Source organism: Tinamus guttatus, unplaced genomic scaffold (assembly GCF_059628265.1).
Source record: "Tinamus guttatus ecotype Peru unplaced genomic scaffold, ASM5962826v1 Tinamus_guttatus_pri_ptg000911l, whole genome shotgun sequence".
Taxonomy (NCBI): Eukaryota; Metazoa; Chordata; class Aves; order Tinamiformes; family Tinamidae; genus Tinamus; species Tinamus guttatus.
The window spans coordinates 36,023-56,306 of NW_028289445.1; the positions used below are offsets into that span (position 1 = coordinate 36,023).

The 20,284-nt window shown below is 70.4% G+C and overlaps 2 protein-coding genes across 2 annotated transcripts in view; one reads left to right on the top strand and one right to left on the bottom strand.

The window, feature by feature from the left end:
• The first annotated feature begins 1,052 nt into the window (after window positions 1-1,052).
• Window positions 1,053-6,874, top strand: LOC148591236 (interferon regulatory factor 5-like). The gene is made up of 8 exons (XM_088537951.1): window positions 1,053-1,226; window positions 1,302-1,476; window positions 2,015-2,067; window positions 2,143-2,173; window positions 2,245-2,508; window positions 3,658-4,047; window positions 4,781-4,899; window positions 6,641-6,874. Exons 1-8 carry the CDS (start codon window positions 1,053-1,055, stop codon window positions 6,872-6,874), a joined length of 1,440 nt encoding a protein of 479 aa, XP_088394077.1.
• A 1,216-nt stretch (window positions 6,875-8,090) lies between these two features.
• LOC104573624 (transportin-3) overlaps window positions 8,091-20,284 on the bottom strand; it is a 29,048-nt gene continuing 16,854 nt past the window's right edge. Inside the window, exons 12-21 of the mRNA XM_088537947.1 lie at window positions 18,700-18,791; window positions 18,147-18,223; window positions 17,842-17,902; window positions 17,581-17,721; window positions 15,185-15,301; window positions 13,336-13,430; window positions 13,094-13,250; window positions 12,841-13,008; window positions 10,056-10,168; window positions 8,091-8,151 (exon numbers count right to left, since the gene is read on the bottom strand). Of these exons, the coding sequence (XP_088394073.1) occupies window positions 8,091-8,151; window positions 10,056-10,168; window positions 12,841-13,008; window positions 13,094-13,250; window positions 13,336-13,430; window positions 15,185-15,301; window positions 17,581-17,721; window positions 17,842-17,902; window positions 18,147-18,223; window positions 18,700-18,791 (1,082 nt within the window). The remainder of the gene's footprint in view (window positions 8,152-10,055; window positions 10,169-12,840; window positions 13,009-13,093; window positions 13,251-13,335; window positions 13,431-15,184; window positions 15,302-17,580; window positions 17,722-17,841; window positions 17,903-18,146; window positions 18,224-18,699; window positions 18,792-20,284) is intronic.

The following is a 20,284-nucleotide window of genomic DNA, read 5'->3' on the forward strand; positions in this document are numbered from 1 at the left end:
AGGGAGGCCGAGAAAGCAGAAAATGGGAGCAAGGAGCTCCCTGCTGGCAGCGCCTCGGGATCACCAATGGGAAAAGGCGCCTTGAGCAGAGGCCCGTGAGGAGCCAGCGGCTTCCCGGAATTCCCTCTTCCCGAATGGCCTGGCGGGATGGACGTGTCCTCCATGGGGAGCGGAATTGTCGGCAGCGGCTCCTCTGCTCTCTCCTCTGACTGCGTTTTCCTTGGAAAACTAAGTAAAACAAGTCACGCACCTGGAGCCCCTAAAGCCACCAGGGCACCAACTCCTCCGGGAGAGGATGGAGCGTTTAACTCCAAGGTCTCCCGGAATTCCGGACCGCCGGCTCCGCTTCATCCGCCTGTCCCTCATCCCTGGGCTCTACCCGCCTTTCCCGGGGCATTTTCTCCAGCTATCCACCCATTTCCCACGTTTTTTATAATCCTGGTATTTTTTCAGAGCCCTTTCAAAGATGTTAAATGAGGCAACTGGATTCTCAGTCCCCGGGATATTTACATAATTTTTTCCACGTTTTGAACACTTTATTTTGCTTTATTTTCACACTTTTACACCCATATTTTACCCAGCGCTCCCATTTTCCTCGTTCCAAAGGCTGATCCCGCGGAGGGCAGGGGCTGCCCCTCAATTAACCCCAATTAATCCCGGCCTGTTAATTGCGCCGCCCGCGTTAGCGCCCCCGGCGTTGCCAGGCGACGCGCGGCGAGGGGGCGTTGCCCGCCGCCAGCCAATGGCGCGAGGGGGCGCGCGGGCCAATCGCGAGGCAGGGGCGGGGCGAGCGGCGGCCAATCGCAGCCTCGAGGGGCGGGGCGCGCGCGCGCGGAGGGAAGGCGTGGGCGGGGGGCGTGGCCTCGCGGGGATTCCCCGCGCCGCGTGGGGCGCCGCATGCAAATGTATGCAAAGCGGATGCTAATGCGGCGGGCGGGGGCCCCGGCGCTTCCCGCTCCGCGCGCGGGTCGGTTCCTCCTGGTGCCGCCGCGCTCCGTGTCGGGCCCCGTTCCGGTACCGGCTCCGGTACCGGTTCTGGTTCCGGTACCGGGATGAGCGCGCCGCCGCGGCGCGTGCGGCTGCGGCCCTGGCTCGTGGCGCAGGTGGACAGCGGGCGCTACCCGGGGCTGCGCTGGCTGGACCCGCAGCGCCGCCTCTTCTGCATCCCCTGGCGCCACGCCACGCGCGACGCCGCGCGCCACCCCGCCGGCGACACCATCTTCCAGGTGACAGCGACACCGAGGGGACGGGGACGGGGACGGGGACGTCCCCGCGTGACCCCCCCGCCCCGTCCCGCGCAGGCCTGGGCGCAGGAGACCGGCAAGTTCCGCGCGGGCCGCGACGAGCCCGACCCGGCCAAGTGGAAGGCGACGCTGCGCTGCGCCCTCAACAAGAGCCGCGACTTCCGCCTGCGCTTCGATGGCACCCGCGCCGCGCCGCTGCGCCCGTACCGGATCTATGAGCTGTGCGGGACAGGTACCCAACCGTGTCCCCAAATGTGTCCCCAACCGTGTCCCCGTGCTGCGCCCATACCGCGTGTACGAGCTGTGCGGGACAGGTACCCACCGTCTGTCACCACGTGTCACCGCGTGTCCCCAACCGTGTCCCCATGCTGCGCGCCCGTACCGCAGCTACGAGCTGTGCAGGACAGGTACCCACCGTGTGTCCCTGCGTGTCCCCAGACGTGTCCCCAAACGTGTCCCCACGCCGCTGCGCCCGTGCCAGGTGTACAAGCTGTGCAGGATAGGTACCCACCGCGTGTCCCCTATGTCACCCGTGTCCCCTGTGTCCTCCTCACCCCTCGAGGACCCCGCGCCCCATGGAACCCCCGTGTCCCCCGTGTCCCCTGTGTCCCCCGTGTCCCCCGTGTCCCCCACCCCCCCCGAGGCCCCCGCGCCCCATGGCACCCCTGTGTCCCCCGTGTCCCCTGTGTCCCCTGTGTCCCCCGTGTCCCCTGTGTCCCCCACCCCCCCCAAGGACCCCGCGCCCCATGGCACCCCCGTGTCCCCTGCAGATGCCCAGGCCGAGGATGACTGTGGTGACACCGGGGACGACGACGTGAGCCAGGTACCCGGGGCGGGGGGTGTCCGCGGCCCCGCGCGGTGGCACCGCCGTCCCCTGACGTCCCCTGCCGTCCCGCAGCTGCAGCAGCTGACGGCGCTGAGCATCGCGGGTGAGCGCGGGGACACGGGGGACGCAGGGTCCCCCCGCGGCCACCGGCTCCCCCTGACGCCCGTCCCGCAGAGGAGCCGCTGGAGCCGCTGGAGCCGGGGCTGCTGCCGCTGGATCCGGAGCCGCCGGAGCCGCTGGATCCGGAGCTGCCGTTGGAGCCGCCGGAGCCGCCGGATGCGGAGGCGCCGGAGCCGGCGCAGCCCGTGTGGCCCCAGGGGGACGGGGGGGACGGGGGGGCCTTCGCGGGGCCCCCCCCCGCGGCGCAGGAGCCCCCCGGAGCCCTGGGGCCCCCCCCGGCCGGCCCCAACCTGCTGCTGACCCCCCAGCTGCTGCCGCGTGAGTGGGGGACGGGGCCGTGGGGCGGCCGTGGGGCTGGGGTGGCCGTGGGGCAGTGGGTCACTGGGCTGGGTGGCCCTTTAGTGGCTGGGTGTGGGGCCGGGTGGCCATGGGGGCAGTTGAACCAGCCCCAGCGGTGACACCCCGGGGAGCCAGCCGGGTGCCACCAGCCCCGTGTCCGTCAGTGACGCCCATGGGACACCCTGGGGGCTGGCGCGGGTGGCACCAACCCCATGTCCGTCAGTGACACCCTTGAGGACCCCAGGGAGCCAGTGGCACCAGCCCCAGGGCCGTTCGTGACACCCATGGGCACCCTGGGGAGCTGGTGTGGGTGCCCTCAGCCCCGTGCCCGTCAGTGACACCCATGGGACACCCCAGGGAGCCAGCACAGGTGCCACCAGCCCCATGTCCATCCGTGACACCCATGGGGCACCCTGGGGAGCTGCTGCGGGCTCCACCATCCCCGTGTCCATCCGTGACACCCATGGGCAGCCCGGGGAGCCAGTCTGGGTGCCACCATCCCCGTGTCCATCCGTGACACCCGTGGGCACCCCAGGGGGCTGGTCTGGGTGCCCTCAGTCCCATGTCCATCCGTGACACCCATGGGCACCCTGTGGAGCCGCCGCGGTCCCCGCCATCCCCATGTCCATCCGTGACACCCACGGGCACCCTGGGGGGCTGGTCTGGGTGCCCTCAGCCCCGTGTCCATCCGTGACACCCATGGGCACCCCGGGGGGCCGCCGCGGTCCCCCCCATCCCCATGTCCCTCCGTGCCACCCATGGGCACCCCAGGGAGCCAGTCTGGGTACCCTCAGCCCCGTGTCCATCCGTGACACCCACGGGCACCCCTGGGGGCTGGTCTGGGTACCCTTGGCTCCGTGCCTGTCAGTGACACCCATGGGACACCCCGGGGGGCCGGTGTGAGCCCTGTCATCCCCATGTCCATCCGTGACACCCATGGGCACCCCGGGGAGCCGCTGCGGGCCCCACCATCCCCGTGCCCATCTGTGACACCCACGGGCACCCCGGGGGGCTGGTCTGGGTACCCTCAGCCCCTTGTCCATCCGTGACACCCATGGGCACCCCGGAGGGCCGGTCTGGGTACCCTCAGCCCCTTGTCCATCCGTGACACCCACGGGTGCCCCGCAGTGACCGACCTGGAGCTGCAGTTCCAGTACCGCGGGCGGCGCGTGGGCGCGCTCACCGTGAGCCACCCGCTGGGCTGCCGCCTGTTCCACGGCGGCCCGGCGCCCGCGGCAGCGCCCGCGGCGCTGCTGGGCCCCGCGGCGCTGGCGCAGGTGCCGTTCCCGGGCGCCGAGGCGGCGGGCAGCGAGCGGCAGCGCGTGTACACGCGGCGGCTGCTGGGCGCGCTGGAGCGCGGGCTGCTGCTGGAGCTGCGCGGCCGCGACCTGCTGGCGCTGCGCCTGTGCCGCTGCAAGGTGTTCTGGAGCGGGCCCTGCGCCGCCGCGCGCCCCGGGCCCAACGCGCTGCCCCGCGGCGCCCGCACGCGCCTCTTCAGCCTCGAGGACTTCCTGGACGGTGAGCGCGGCCGCGGGGGCTGCGGGTGCTGCGGGGCTGCGGGTGCTGCAGGGCTGCGGGTGCTGCGGGTGCTGCAGGTGCCACCTGGGCACAGGTGCCGTGGGTGCTGCGGGTGCTGCAGGGCTGCGGGTGCCACCTGGGCACAGGTGCTGTGGGGCTGTGGGTGCTGCGGGTGCTGCAGGGCTGCAGGCAGCACCAGGGCCATGGGTGCTGCAGGGCTGCAGGGGCTGCGGGTGCTGCGGGTGCCACCTGGGCACGGGTGCTGTGGGTGCTGCAGCGGCTGCGGGTGCTGCGGGTGCTGCAGGTGCCACCTGGGCACAGGTGCTGCAGGTGCTGTGGGTGCTGCAGGGCTGCGGGTGCTGCAGGTGCTGCAGGTGCCACCTGGGCACAGGTGCCGTGGGCGCTGCGGGTGCTGTGGGTGCTGCAGGTGCTGTGGGTGCTGCGGGATTGCGGGGGCTGCGGGGGCTGCAGGTGCCACCTGGGCACAGGTGCTGCGGGTGCTGCAGGGCTGCGGGGCTGCAGGCAGCACCAGGGCCGTGGGTGCTGCAGGGCTGCGGGGGCTGCGGGCGCTGCAGGTGCCACCTGGGCGCAGGTGCCGTGGGTGCTGCAGGTCCTATGGGTGCTGTGGGTGCCATGGGTGGCACCAGGGCGCGGGTGCCGTGGGTGCTGCGGGTCCTACGGGTCCCGCGGGTCCTCTGGGTGCCCCGGTGCCCCTCACCGCGGCGCCCCGCAGGCCTCATCCGCTTCCAGAAGGGGCTCACGGCCACCCCGCCGCCCTTCGAGATCCTGCTCTGCTTCGGGGAGGAGTGGCCCGACCACAAGCCCAAGGAGAAGAAGCTCATCACGGTGCAGGTGACACGGGGGACACGCGGGGGGACACGGGGGACACTCGGGGACAGCACGGGGGACACGGGGGACAGCACGGGGGACACGCGGGGACAGCGCGGGGGACACGGGGGGACACATGGGGACACGCAGGGCCAGCCCTGGGGTTGATCACGGTGCAGGTGACACGGGGGACACGCAGGGACAGCGCAGGGGACACGGGGGGACACATGGGGACACGCAGGGCCAGCCCCGGGGTTGATCACGGTGCAGGTGACACGGGGGACACGCGGGGACACGCGGGGGACACGCGGGGACAGCGCAGGGGACGCGGGGGACACGCGGGGACACTCGGGGGACACGCGGGGACAGCGTGGGAGACACGGGGGACAGCATGGGGGACACGCGGGGACACTCGGGGGACACGTGGGGGCACACAGGAACGGCCCCGGGCTTGATCACGGTGCAGGTGACACGGGGGGACGGGGTGGGGGACATGTGGGGACATGGCGGGGCAGCCCTGGGGTTGATCACGGTGCAGGTGACACGGGGGACACATGGGGACAGCGCGGGGGACACGGGGGGACAGCATGGGGGACATGGGGGGACACTCGGGGATGGCGCAGGGGACACATGGGGACACGCAGGGCCAGCCCTGGGGTTGATCACAGTGCAGGTGACACAGGGGACACGTGGGGACACGCGGCGGACACGCGGGGACAGCATGGGGGACATGGGGGGACACTCGGGGATGGCGCAGGAGACACATGGGGACAGCGTGGGGGACACGGGGGGACACTCGGGGATGGCGCTGGGGTTGATCAGGGTGCAGGTGACACACGGGGACACATAGGGATGACCCTGGCACAGCCCCGGTGCTGATCACGGTGCAGGTGACGCGGGGGACACAGGGGAACGCTCGGGGATGGCGCAGGGGACACAGGGGGACACGCAGGGCCAGCCCCAGGGTTGATCATGGTCCAGGTGACACAAGGGGATGGTGCGGGGGGCATGTGGGGACACACGGGGATGGCACAGGGGAGACACAGGGACATGCAGGGACGGCCCCAGGGTTGATCGCGGTGCAGGTGACACGGGGGGACGGGGGGGACATGGGGACACACGGGGATGGCGCAGGGGGCATGTGGGGACATGCGGAGACAGCATGGGGGACACGTGGGGACACACAGGGGCGGCCCCAGGGTTAATCACGGTGCAGGTGACATGGGGGGACATACAGGGACAGCCCTGGGGTGGCCCTGGCACGGATCACAGTGCAGGTGACACATGGGGACGACCCCAGCACAGCCCCGGTGCTGATCACGGTGCAGGTGACACATGGGGATAGTGCAGGTGACATGTGGGGACACCCAGGGATGGCCCCAGGGTGGCCTTGGCCGTGATCACGGTGCAGGTGACATGGGGACACCCAGGGATGGCCCCAGGGTGGCCCTGGCCCCAATTACGGTGCAGGTGACACACGGGGCCACGGTGCAGGCGAGACATGGGGACACGGTGCAGGTGACACATGGGGACACCAGGGATGGCCCCAGGGTGGCCCCAATCACGGTGCAGGCGACACATGGCGACACGGCGCAGGTGACACATGGGGACACGGGCGGGCAGGGCTCCGGGGCGGCCCCAGCGCAGGTGACCCCGGGGCCGTCCCCGCTGTCCCCGCTGTCCCCGCGCACACAGGTGACCCCGGGCCCGTCCCCCCTGTCCCCCCGTGACCCCGGGGCCGTCCCCGCTGTCCCCGCTCGCGCAGGTGGTGCCGGTGGCGGCGCGGCTGCTCCTCGAGATGTTCTCGGGGGCGCTGGCGTGGTCGGGGGACAGCGTCCCCCTGCTCATCTCGCCGCCCGACCTGCACGACCGCCTGCTGGAGCAGCTGGCCGAGCTGCAGCAGCTGCAGCAGCTGCAGCAACCGCAGCAACCGCAGCAACCGCAGCAACCGCAGCGCCCGGGGGAGCCCCCCACACCCTGGGGCTGCTCCCAGGGCTGACGCGGCCCCGATGCCGCCGCTTGGGGACCCCACGTGGGGCACCAGGACCCCCTGGGGGGCACCAAGACACCCCGTGGGGCACCAGGACCCCCCTGGGGGGAGCCAGGACCCCCCCATGGGGCACCAAGACACCCCATGGGGTGCCAGGACCCACCTGGGGCGCCAGGACCCCACGTGGGGCACCAGGACCCTCCATGGGGCACCAGGACCCCCTGGGGGGCACCAGGACCCACATGGGGGGCACCAGGACCCACCATGGGGTGCCAAGATTCCACAGGGGTCACCAAGACCCCACGGGGGACACCAAGATGCCATGTGGGGCACCAGGACCTCCTCCCCCGGAGCACCAAGACACCCCATGGGGATCCAGGACCCTCCATGGGGCACCAGGACCCACGGGGGGTGCCAAGACACCCCATGGGGCACCAAGACCCACCCCGGGGGGCACCAGGACCCCACATGGGGCACCAAGACCCCCCGTGTGGCACCAGGACACCCCATGGGGCACCAAGACACCCCATGGGGCACCAAGACCCACCCCGGGGGGCACCAGCACCCCACAGGGGACACCAAGACGTGGTGACCATGTGGGGCACCAAGACACCCCATGGAGCGCCAGGACCCACATGGGATGCCAGGACCCTCCATGGGGCGCCAGGACCCACCTGGAGCACCAAGACACCCCATGGGGCACCAAGACCCCCCACGGGGCGCCAAGACCCCCCGTGTGGCACCAGGACACCCCATGGGGCACCAAGACCCCCTGTGTGGCACCAAGACCCCCCATGCAGCGCCAGGACCCCCCGTGGCCACCGTCCCCTGCACTGGGGCCATTTGGGGCTTTATTGTCCCCAAAGCGGCCGCAGCCCCAGCCCGGCCTCCCGCTGCAGCCTCCGCGTCCCAGCACCGCCCCAGCCAACGCAGCCCACTGAAAACGAGGAAAAAACCCCAAAAAAGGCTAAAATAACTCCAAATACATCAATATATACACGCACCTCCTAGAGAGTGTGTCCCGGCCGCACTGCGCCACGCGCTCGTTCCTTGAGTAACTTTTATTTTGTTTCATTTCACAGAAAGTTTTCTACTTCGTTTGCGCTCGTGTTTTGCTGCCAGGCAAGCGCGTTTCCGTCCGTCCGTCGGCTCCTTTTTTGGGTTTTTTGGGTGTTTTTGCGCGCCGCCGCCCCGGCTCTGCTCTTACCTGCGCGGGCGGCGGGCGCTACCGGAAGAGGCGGGTGAAGTCGCGCAGCGCCCAGCAGACCTGCTTGCACTCCTCGGCGCTGCGGGGACGGGGACGTGGGGACGGGGACGTGGGGACGGCGCGCGGGGCCCTGTGTCCCCACACGTGGCCCTGTGTCCCCGCGCGTGGCCCTGTGTCCCCAGCCCCGCACGTGGCCCCGTCCTCGTGACCCTATTCCTGCGCATGTCCCCAGACCCATGTCACCATCCCTATCTTCATGTCCCTGGCCCTGTGTCCCCCGGCACGTGTCCCTGTCCTTGTGTCCCCATCCCCACGCGTGTCCCCAGACCCATGTCCCCATCCCCATCCTCGTGGCCCTGTCCTTGTGTCTCCAGACCCGTGTCCCTGTCCTTGTGTCCCCGTCCCCACATGTGGCCCCGGCCCCGCATGTGTCCCCGTCCTCATGGCCCTATTCCTGTGCGTGTCCCCAGACCCATGTCCCCATCCCCATCCTTGTGGCCCTGTCCTTGTGTCCCCATCCCCACGCGTGTCCCCAGACCCATGTCCCCATCCCTATCCTCGTGGCCCTGTCCTTGTGTCCCCCCGCTCACGCATGTCCCTGTCCTTGTGTCCCCATGCCCACGTGTGTCCCCAGACCCATGTCCCCATCCCCATCCTCATGGCCCTGTCCTTGTGTCCCCATCCCCACACGTGTCCCCAGACCCGTGTCCCCATCCCCATCCTCATGGCCCTGTCCTTGTGTCCCCCCCGCACATGTCCCCAGACCCGTGTCCCCGTCCTTGTGGCCCTATTCCCGCATGTGTCCCCAGACCCGTGTCCCCGTCCCCATCCTCGTGTCCCTTCCATGCGTGTCCCTGTCCTGGTGTCCCCATCCCCACGTGTGGCCCCAGCCCTGTGTCCCCAGCCCTGCACGTGTCCCTGTCCTTGTGTCCCCATCCCCACACGTGTCCCCAGACCCATGTCCCCATCCCCATCCTTGTGGCCCTGTCCTTGTGTCCCCATCCCCACGTGTGTCCCCAGACCCATGTCCCCATCCCCATGGCCCTGTCCTTGTGTCCCCCCGCTCACGCATGTCCCTGTCCTTGTGTCCCCATCCCCACGTGTGTCCCCAGACCCATGTCCCCATCCCCATCCTCGTGGCCCTGTCCTCATGCCCCCATCCCCACGCGTGTCCCCAGACCCATGTCCCCATCCCCAGACCCATCCTCGTGGCCCTGTCCTTGTGTCCCCCCCGCACGTGTCCCCAGACCCGTGTCCCCGTCCTCGTGGCCCTATTCCCGCGTGTGTCCCCAGACCCGTGTCCCCGTCCCCATCCTTGTGTCCCCAGCCCTGCACGTGTCCCTGTCCTTGTGTCCCCATCCCCATGCGTGTCTCCAGACCCATGTCCCCATCCCCATCCTCGTGTCCCCTCCACGCGTGTCCCCAGAGCCGTGTCCCTGTCCTCATGCCCCCATCCCCACGTGTGTCTCCAGACCCAGGGCCCTGTCCTTGTGTCCCCGTCCCCACGTGTGGCCCCGGACCTGTGTCCCTGTCCCCTCGCGTGGCCCTATCCTCTTGTCCCCGTCCCTGCACATGTCCATGGCCCCCTGTCCCCGTGGGTGTCCATGGCCCTGTCCCATCTGCGTGTCCCCATCCCCGCACGTGTCCCCATCCTTGTGCCCCCGTCCCCATGCATGTCTATGGCCCTGTGTCCCCACACGTGGCCCCATCTCCATGTCCCTGTCCCCATCTCTCTGTCCCCATCCCCACGCGTGTCCGTGTCCCCAGACCCACGTCCCTGTCCCCGCACGTATCCGTGGCCCCATGGCTCCGTCCCCACATGTGTCCATGGCCCTGTCCCTGCACGTGTCCCCGTCCCCATGTCCCCATCCCCACACGTGCCTGTGGCCCCGTCCCCGCCCGTGTCCCCATCCCTGTGTCCCTGTCCTGTGTCCCCATCCCCGTGTCCCCATCCCCGTGTCCCCGTGTCCCCGTCCCCCTCACCTGGTGACCTGCTTGTGGAAGTCCGTGAGCTGCTTGTGTGTCACCTGGATGGCGCCGCCCGTGGTCTCCTTGGGCAGAGCCTTGAGCGAGTTCTCCAGCCAGCGGCAGAAGGTCTGCGGGGACCGCGTGAGCGGGGACAGGGACGTGGCCCGTGTCCCCAACGCCGTGGCCCGTGTCCCCAGCCCTGACCCCGTGTCCCCAGCCCCGACCCCGTGGCCCGACCCCGTGGCCCGTGTCCCCAACCCCGACCCCGTGTCCTGTGTCCCCAGCCAGGGCCCATGGGGACGTGTCCCATGGCCCCAACCCCGACCCTGTGTCCCCAACCCCGACCCCGTGTCCCCGGCCCTGACCCCGTGTCCCGTGTCCCCAGCCATGTCCCACAGGGACGTGTCCCCAGCCCTGACCCCGTGTCCCCAGCCCCGACCCAGTGTCCTGTGTCCCCAGCCATGTCCCATGGGGACGTGTCCCATGTCCCCAACCCCGACCCCGTGTCCCGTGTCCCCAGCCGTGTCCCACAGCGACGTGTCCCCAGCCCTGACCCCGTGTCCCCAGCCCCGACCCCGTGTCCCCAGCCGTGTCCCACAGGGACATGTCCTGTGTCCCTTGTCTCTGTCCATGTCCCATGGGTCCAAGTCCCATGTCCCCAGCCGTGTCCCACAGGGACGTGTCCTGTGTCCCCAGCCCCGACCCCGTGTCCCCAGCCGTGTCCCATGGGGACGTGTCCCTTGTCCCTGTCCATGTCCCATGGGTCCAAGTCCCATGTCCCCAGCCAAGTCCCACAGCGCCATGTCCCTGGCCGTGTCTTGCGGGGTTGTGTCCCCATCCGCATCCTGTGTCCCCAGCCATGTCCCGTGGGGATGTGTCCTGTATCCCCAGCTGTGTCCTATGTCCCCAGCCACATCCCACGGGGCTGTGTCCTATGTCCCCAGCCATGTCCCATGGGGTTGTGTCCCATGTCCCCGGCCGTGTCCTGTATCCCCAGCCGTGTCCCGTGTCCCCGGCCATGTCCCATGGGGATGTGTCCCATGTCTCCGGCCGTGTCCCATGTCCCCGGCCATGTCCCACAGGGCCGTATCCCATGTCCCAGGCTGTGTTCCCAGCCATGTCCCATGGGGCCATGTCCCCAGCTGTGTCCCGTGTCCCCGCCGTGTCTTGTGTCCCCAGCCGTGTCCTGTGTTCCCAGCCATGTCCTGTGTCCCCAGCCGTGTCTTGTATCCCCCGCCATGTCCCATGGGGCCATGTCCCCAGCTGTGTCCCGTGTCCCCGCCGTGTCTTGTGTCCCCAGCCGTGTCCTGTGTTCCCAGCCATGTCCTGTGTCCCCAGCTGTGTCTCATGTCCCTGGCTGTGTCTTGTGTCCCCAGCTGTGTCCTGTGTCCCCAGCCGTGTCCCACGTCCCCAGCCGTGTCCCATGTCCCCCGCCGTGTCCCGTGTCCCCAGCCGTGTCTCATGTCCCCGGCCATGTCCCGTGTCCCCAGCTGTGTCTTGTATCCCCAGCCGTGTCTCATGTCCCCAGCTGTATCCTGTATCCCCAGCCATGTCCCCAGCCGTGTCCCCGGCCGTGTCCCGTGTCCCCAGCTGTGTCCTGTGTCCCCAGCCGTGTCTCATGTCCCCGGCCGTGTCCCGTGTCCCCAGCCATGTCTTGTATCCCCAGCCACGGCCCGTGTCCCTGACCATGTCCCATGGGGCTGTGTCCCCAGCTGTGTCCCGTGGGGCCATGTCCCCGGCTGTGTCCCATGTCCCCAGCCATGTCCCCAGCCATGTCTCATGTCCCCAGCTGTATCCTGTATCCCCAGCCATGTCCCCAGCCGTGTCCCCGGCCGTGTCCCGTGTCCCCAGCCATGTCCCCAGCTGTGTCCCTGGCCATGCCCCGTGTCCCCAGCCGTGTCCCGTGTCCCTGACCATGTCTCATGGGGCTGTGTCCCCAGCCGTGTCCCGTGGGGCCATGTCCCCAGCCGTGTCCCGCGTCCCCAGCCGTGTCCCGCGTCCCCAGCCGTGTCCCCGGCGATGTCCCGTGTCCCCAGCCATGTCTCATGTCCCCGGCCGTGTCCCATGTCCCCAGCCATGTCCCGTGTCCCCAGCCATGTCCTGTGTCCCCAGCCATGTCTTGTATCCCCAGCCGTGTCCCATCTCCCCAGCCGTGTCCCCAGCCGTGTCCCGTGTCCCCGGCCATGTCCTGTGTCCCCAGCCATGTCTTGTATCCCCAGCCGTGTCCCATGTCCCCAGCCGTGTCCCTGGCGATGTCCCGTGTCCCCAGCCGTGCCCCATGTCCCCGGCCGTGTCCCATGTCCCCAGCCGTGTCCCATGTCCCCGGCCGTGTCCCCAGCCGTGTCCCGTGTCCCCAGCCATGTCCCATGTCCCCGGCTGTGTCCCGTGTCCCCAGCCGTGTCCCGTGTCCCCAGCCGTGTCTCATGTCCCCGGCCGTGTCCCGTGTCCCGTGTCCCCAGCCGTGTCTCGTATCCCTGGCCATGTCTCATGTCCCCGGCCGTGTCCCGTGTCCCCGGCTGTGTCCCGTGTCCCCAGCCGTGTCTTGTATCCCCAGCCGTGTCTCATGTCCCCAGCTGTGTCCCATGTCCCCAGCCATGTCCTGTGTCCCCAGCCATGTCTCATGTCCCCAGCCGTGTCCCGTGTCCCCAGCCGTGTCCCCGGCCGTGTCTCATGTCCCCGGCCGTGTCCCGTGTCCCCAGCCATGTCTCATGTCCCCGGCCGTGTCCCATGTCCCCAGCCGTGTCCCGTGTCCCCAGCCGAGTCCCCGGCCGTGTCCCGCGTCCCCGCGGGCGGCGCTCACCGCCCGGTCGATCTGCATGATCTCCCAGAGCACCTCGGCCACGTCGGGCAGCGTGTAGGGCGGCAGGCAGAAGCAGCACGTGTGCAGGAGCTGGCTCACGAGCTGCTGACCCAGCCGCTCCATCACCTGCGCGATGAGCTCCTTGCGCACCTCAAAGTCCTCCTCGTGCTGCGGGGACAGCGCGTGAGCGGCCGCAGGGGACGGGGACCCGCGCGCGACGCAGGGGACGGGGACCCCGCGCGCGCCCACTCACGTCGTTGGCCACCCCGGTGTGGATGAGGTCGCGCAGGAACTTCATGACGCTGCAGTTGGCGTCGCGGTGGTCCAGCGTGGTGGCCGCGATGGCCCATTGCAGGATGGGGATCATGACCTGGCTGCGCAGGAGCGTCACGGGGCTGCGCTGGATGAACCTGCGGGGCGGCACGGACGCTGCGGCGGCGGCTCCGCGACGCGGGAATGCCGCTCCCGCCCGGAGCGACGGTCCGGAAAGGGCACCTGGTGGCCAGGCGGAACAGGTCGTCCACGGTGTCCGGGTGGTTCTGGAGGCCGCTGGGCTGCTCCAGCAGCTGGAAGGTCGGGATGCAGAGCGCCTGGAACGGGGACGCGGGGACACGGCGCCCGTCACCGCCACGGCCCCACGCGAGGCCCCGACAGGACACGAGGGGACACGGGGGGACGCGGGGACATGAGGGGACACGGGGGGACGCGGAGGGACACAAGGGGACACGGGAGGCCCCAACAGGACACGAGGGGACACGGGGACACGGGGGGACATGAGGGGACACGGGAGGCCCCGACAGGACACGAGGGGACACGGGGGGACATGAGGGGACACGGGGGGACGCAGGGACACGAGGGGACACGGGGGGACGCGGGGACATGAGGGGACATGGGGGGACGCGGGGACACGGCGCCCGTCACTGCCACGGCCCCGCGCGAGGCCCCGACAGGACACGAGGGGACACGGGGGGACGCGGGGACATGAGGGGACACGGGGGGACGGGGGGACATGCGGGGACACGGGGGGACGCGGGGACATGAGGGGACACAGGAGGCCCCGACAGGACACGAGGGGACACGGGGACACGGGGGGACATGAGGGGACACGGGGGGGACGCGGGGACATGAGGGGACACGGGAGGCCCCGACAGGACACGAGGGGACACGGGGGGACGCGGGGACACGGCGCCCGTCACCGCCACGGCCCCGCGCGAGGCCCCGACAGGACACGAGGGGACACGGGGGGACGCGGGGACATGAGGGGACACGGGAGGCCCCGACAGGACACGAGGGGACACGGGGGGACACAGGGACACGAGGGGATATGGGGGGACACGAGGGGACACGGGAGGCCCCGACAGGACACGAGGGGACACGGGGGGACATGAGGGGACACGAGGGGACAGGAGGGGACACAAGGGGACACAAGGGGACAGGAGGGGACAGGAGGGGACAGGGGGGGACACAAGGGGACAGAGGGGACACAGGGGAACACAGGGGGACACAAGGGGACACAGGAACACGAGGGTACACAGGGGGACACGAGGGGACATGAGGGGACACAGAGGAACACGGGGGGACACGAGGGGACACGAGGGGACACAGGGACACAAGGGGACACCGGGGGACACAAGGGGACACGGGGGAATACGGGGGGACATGAGGGGACACGAGGGGACACGGGGGGACACAGGGGGACATGGAGGAACACGGGGGGACACAAGGGGACACGGAGGAACACAGTGGGACACAGGGGGACACAAGGGGACACGGGGGAACACAGGGGGACACAAGGGGACACGGGGGGACACGAGGGGACACGGGGGGACACAGGGACACAAGGGGACATGGGGGGACACAGGGACACAAGGGGACACGGGGGGACACAAGGGGACACGGGGGAATACGGGGGGACACGAGGGGACACGAGGGGACACGGGGGGACACAAGGGGACACGGAGGAACACAGTGGGACACGGGGGGACACAAGGGGACAGGGGGGACACAGGGACACGAGGGGGACACAGGGGAACACGGGGGGACACAAGGGGACACAGGAACACAAGGGGACACGGAGGAACACAGGGAGACAAGAGGGGACACGGGGGGACACGGGGGGACATGGAGGAACACAGGGGGACACAAGGGGACACGGAGGAACACAGTGGGACACGGGGGGACACAAGGGGACACGAGGGGACACAGGGGGACACGGAGGAACACAGGGAGACAAGAGGGGACACGGGGGGACACAAGGGGACACGGGGTGGCCCTCGCTCGCACGCGGTGCCCCGTCACCGAGCGCTCCCCGGCACGGCCACGTCCCCGGCGCGGTCCCCGTCACCTGCAGCATGTCGAGCAGGCCCTGCCGGCAGCCCTCCTCCATGCCGTACTCGTCCACCAGGATGCTGCCCAGGTACAGGAAGCAGGAGTGCTGGTGCGCCCGGTACACGCTCACCATCTGCGCGGGGACACGGGGACACGGGGACACGCTCAGGGACGGGGGGACGCGGGGACACCAGCCCAGGGCTCTGCCCGGTGCTGCCGCGAGCGCTAGGGGCAGGGGATGGAGGGACGAAGCCACCGCCACCCCCTGCCACTGCCACCCCCTGCCACCCTCTGCCACCTCCTGCCACTGCCACCCTGTGCCACCCCCTGCCACCCCCTGCCATTGCTACCTGCTGCCATTACCACCCCCTGCCACCACCACCCCCTGCCACTGCCACCCCCTGCCACCCCCTGCCTCTGCCACCCCTGCCATTGCCACCCTGTGCCACTGCCACCCACTGCCACCCTGTGCCACCACCACCCGCTGCCATTGCCACCCACCTCTCCATGCTCTGCCACCCCCTGCCATTGCCACCCCCTGCCACTGCCACCCACTGCCATTGCCGCCTGCTGCCACCACCACCCTCTGCCACCCCCTGCCATTGCCACCCGCTGCCACTGCCACCCCCTGCCATTGTCAGCCCCTGCCACCCACCCGCTGCCACCACGGATCTGCTCCCTGCTGCCACCACCGCCCTCATCCCCTCATCCCTTCCCCCGCGATGGCCCCATGTCCCCCCGTCCCCACCGCTCGGCCGTCCCCGTGTCCCCATGTCCCCCCCGTCCCCACCGTTCAGCCATCCCTGTGTCCCCACATCCCCATGGCCCCCCACTCAGCCGTCCCCCCGTCCCCATGTTCTCCCGTCCTCCCGTCCCCACCACTCAGCTGTCCCCGTGTCCTCGTGTGCCCCCATCCCCATGTCCCTGCCGGTCGGCCGTTCCCATGTCCCCGTGTCCCCCTGTCCCCATGTCCCCGTGTCCCCATATCCCCCCATCCCCACCGCTCGGCCGTCCCCGCGTCCCCATGTCCCCGCTGCTCAGCCGTTCCCATGTCCCCCTGTCCCCATGTCCCTGCCACTTGGCCGTCCCCATGTCCCTGTGTCCCCGCATCCCTGCGTCCTCCCATCCCTACCGCTCGGCCAGCCCCGTGTCCCCCTGTCCCCATGTCCCCGCCAGTCAGCTGTGCCCGTGTCCCCCCATTCCCACGTCCCCGCTGCTCGGCCGTCCCCATGACCCGTGTCCCCATGTCCCCGTGTCCCCATGTCCCTGCCAGTCGGCTGTGCCCGTGTCCCCCTGTCCCCGCCGCTCAGCCGTCCCCGTGTCCCCATGTCCCCGTGTCCCCGCCACTCAGTCGTTCCCATGTTCCCATGTCCCCCCGTCCCCGCCGCTTGGCCGTGTCCCCGTGTCCCCATGTCCCTGCCACTCAGTGGTCCCCGTGTCCCCGCCGCTCGGCCATCCCCATGTCCCCATGTCCCCATGTCCCCGTGTCCCCACCGCTTGGCTGTCCCCATGTCCCCGTGTCCTTGCCACTCGGCCGTCCCCCCATCCCCACGTCCCCGCCGCTCAGCCGTCCCCGTGTCCCCGTGTCCCCCCGTCCCCCCATTCCTGCCGCTCGGCCGTCCCCATGTCCCTGTGTCCCCCTGTCCCCCCGTTCCCACCGCTCGGCTGTCCCCATGTCCCCATGTCCCCATGTCCCTGTCACTCGGCCGTCCCCCCATCCCCCTGTTCCCACCGCTCAGCCATCCCCATGTCCCCATGTCCCCGTGTCCCCACCGCTCGGCTGTCCCCATGTCCCCATGTCCCTGCCACTCGGCCGTCCCCCCATCCCCGCGTCCCCGCCGCTCAGCCATCCCCGTGTCCCTATGTCCCCGTGTCCCCGCCACTCAGCCGTCCCCCTGACCCCTGTCCCCGCCGCTCGGCCATCCCCATGTCCTCGTGTCCCCCCGTCCCCGCCGCTCAGCCGTCCCCGTGTTCCCCTGTCCCCACCGCTCAGCTGTCCCCATGTCCCCATGTCCCTGCCACTCGGCCGTCCCCCCATCCCCGTGTCCCTGCCGCTCAGCCGTCCCCATGTCCCCCTGTCCCTGCCGCTCGGCCATCCCCATGTCCTCGTGTCCCCCCATCCCCACCGCTCGGCTGTCCCCATGTCCCCATGTCCCTGCCACTCGGCCGTCCCCCCATCCCCGTGTCCCCGCTGCTCAGCCGTCCCCGTGTCCCCCCGTCCCCGCCGCTCGGCTGTCCCCATGTCCCCACCGTTTGGCTGTCCCCATGTCCCCCCGTCCCCGCCGCTCAGCCGTCCCCGTGTCCCCCCGTCCCCGCCGCTCGGCTGTCCCCATTCCCCATGTCCCCGCCACTCAGCCGTCCCCGTGTCCCCCTGTCCCCACCGCTCGGCCGTCCCCACGTCCCCGTCCCCACCTGCGTGACGAGCGGCTGCAGCAGCGCGGCGGAGCCCTTCCCCACGCAGCGCACGGCGAAGCGCAGGCAGCGGCAGCAGCGCTCCACGATGCGGTTGTCGGCGCTGTGCTTGTTGAGCGTCTCCGAGAGCACGGGCCAGATCTGGGCACGGGGACGGCGCTGAGCACCGGCCACCCCGGCCACCAAGGCCACCACGGCCACCGCAGCCACCGCAGCCACCACGGCCACCACGGCCACCGCTGCCACCGTGGCCTCCCTCACCTCCTGGATGACTTTTTGGCACGGGTGGATCTGGCCGTTCTCCACGATGGGGTTCGTGTGTCTGCGGGGAGGCAAAAGCTGAAGGGTTTGGGGCTCCCGCTGCTCCTTTTGGGGGGTTTCAAGCCCCTGTTCCGAACACCAAAAAGGGCCCCGAAAGGCTCTCGCCGGGGACGCCCCCGTTTGCGCAAGGGCGGCCGGTCCCGGTGGCCTCATGGAAGTGACTCGTGACCGTCACCGGTTGGGGACGGCCCTTCCCGCGCTCCGGAGCCGCGGGGGGACGAGCGGGACGTCCCCGTCCCCGGTACCTGAAGATGACGGCGAGACGGTCGAGCGGCACCGTGGGGTCCGAGGAGAGCCCGTTGCTGGGCTCCTGCGACAGCAGCTGCGGGACGGGGGCGGCCGCTCAGCACGGGCCGCCCCATTCCCGGCCCCATTCCCGTGTTATTCCTACGGAACGCAGCCCTTCTCCCGGGATAACCCCCCCGCTGGGATTCGGGCCCTCCCTTCGCCCCGGTTCCCAACGGAGGCGGCTCCGGGGCTCCGCAACGCGGCCCTTGGCGGAGCCGCGGGGACAGGCAGGGGACAGCGGGGACCCCGGGGTGGCTCTCCCGGGCGCATTCTGGCTCCCCGCATTCCAGGGGCCCTTCCCGCTTCCCAAATCCGCTACGTGTCCGCGCCGGGACAGGGAGCCCCTCAGCCGAGGAGGGACACGCGGCCCGTGTCACCCCCGTGTCACCCCCGTGTCACCCCTGTGTCACCCCCGTGTCACCCCCGTGCTCTCCCCGTGCGGGACGGGCCCCAAACGCTGGGAATTCTCCCGGATGCGGCGGGATGACGCGGAGGCGGCCCCGGACGCACCTTCTTGAGCGCCAGCACCTGCACGGCGCAGAGCTCGCTCAGACACTCCGCGATCTTCTCCAAGGGCAGGCGGGCCAGGACCAGCGCCGTCCCTGCCGGGGGACACGGGGGACACGGGGGACACGTGGGACGCGGCCCCGAGCGGCGCCGGCCCGGGACAGCCCTGGCCCTCCCGGTAAATCCCACCCTGGATCCCGGGGGGACGGGAGGGAGGGACGGCGGTGGCGCCGGGAGCAGAGGGAGGATGCGGGGACGTGCGAGGGGCAGGTCCCCATGTGCCCAGGGGCAGGTCCCCATGTGCCCGAGGGTCCCCATGTGCCCGAGGGTCCCCACGCGTCATGGGGCAGGACCCCCTGCGCCCAGGGCCAGGACCCCATGTGCATCCGAGTGTCCCCACGCACCCAGGGGCAGGTCCTCATGCGCCCAAGTGTCCCCACACGCCCAGGGGCAGGTCCTCCTGTGCCCAAATGTCCCCATGCACCCAGGAGCAGGACCCCATATGCTCGAGTGTCCCCATGCACCCAGGGGCAGGTCCCTCTGTGTCCGAGGGTCCCCACACACCCAGGGGCAGGTCCCCACATTCCCGAGGGTCCCCTCATGCCCAGGGGCAGGTCCCCCCGTGCCCAAGTGTCCCCATGCACCCGGGGCAGGTCCCCACGCGCCCGAGGGTCCCCACATGCCCAAGTGTCCCCACGTGCCCAGGGGCAGATCCCCACATTCCCGAGTGTCCCCACGCGCCCAGGGGCAGGTCCCCACATGTCCGAGGGTCCCCCCCATGCCCACAGACAGGTCCCCACATGCAGAGGGGCAGGTTCCCATGCACCCAGGGGCAGGTCCCCACATTCCCGAGTGTCCCCATGTGCCCAGGGACAGGTCCCCACGTGTCTGAGGGTCCCCCCATGCCCACGGATAGGTCCCCACGCACCCAGGGGCAGGTCCCCACATTCCCGAGTGTCCCCACGCGCCCAGGGGCAGGTCCCCCCCGTGCCCACGGACAGGTCCCCATGCACCCAGGGGCAGGTCCCCCCGTGCCCGAGGGTCCCCACGCGCCCAGGGGCAGGTCCCCTCCGTGCCCAAGTGTCCCCACGTGCCCAGGGGCAGGACCCCATGTGCCCAAAGGTCCCCATGTGCCCAGGGGCAGGTCCCCCCATGCCCAAGTGTCCCCATGCACCCAGGGGCAGGTCCCCACATTTCCGAGGGTCCCTACGCACCCAGGGGCAGATCCCCACGTTCCCAAGTGTCCCCACGCGCCCAGGGGCAGGTCCCCACATGTCCGAGGGTCCCCCCCATGCCCACGGACAGGTCCCCACATGCAGAGGGGCAGGTCCCCATGCACCCAGGGGCAGGTCCCCACGTTCCCGAGTGTCCCCATGTGCCCAGGGGCAGGTCCCCACATGTCCGAGGGTCCCCCCATGACCACGGACAGGTCCCCATGCACCCAGGGGCAGGTCCCCACATGCAGAGGGGCAGGTCCCCATGCACCCAGGGGCAGGTCCCCACGTTCCCAAGTGTCCCCACGCGCCCAGGGGCAGGTCCCCACATTCCCGAGTGTCCCCATGTGTCCAGGGCCAGGTCCCCCATGCCC

What these genes read in the sequence shown, in the direction of transcription:
- LOC148591236 (XM_088537951.1), top strand. Translation starts at nt 1,053, where the DNA reads ATGAGCGCGCCGCCGCGGCGCGTGCGGCTGCGGCCCTGGCTCGTGGCG. An exon ending in CCGGCGACACCATCTTCCAG is followed by an intron (nt 1,227 to 1,301) that starts GTGACAGCGACA and finishes CGTCCCGCGCAG; the next exon opens with GCCTGGGCGCAGGAGACCGG. An exon ending in GGGACGACGACGTGAGCCAG is followed by an intron (nt 2,068 to 2,142) that starts GTACCCGGGGCG and finishes GCCGTCCCGCAG; the next exon opens with CTGCAGCAGCTGACGGCGCT.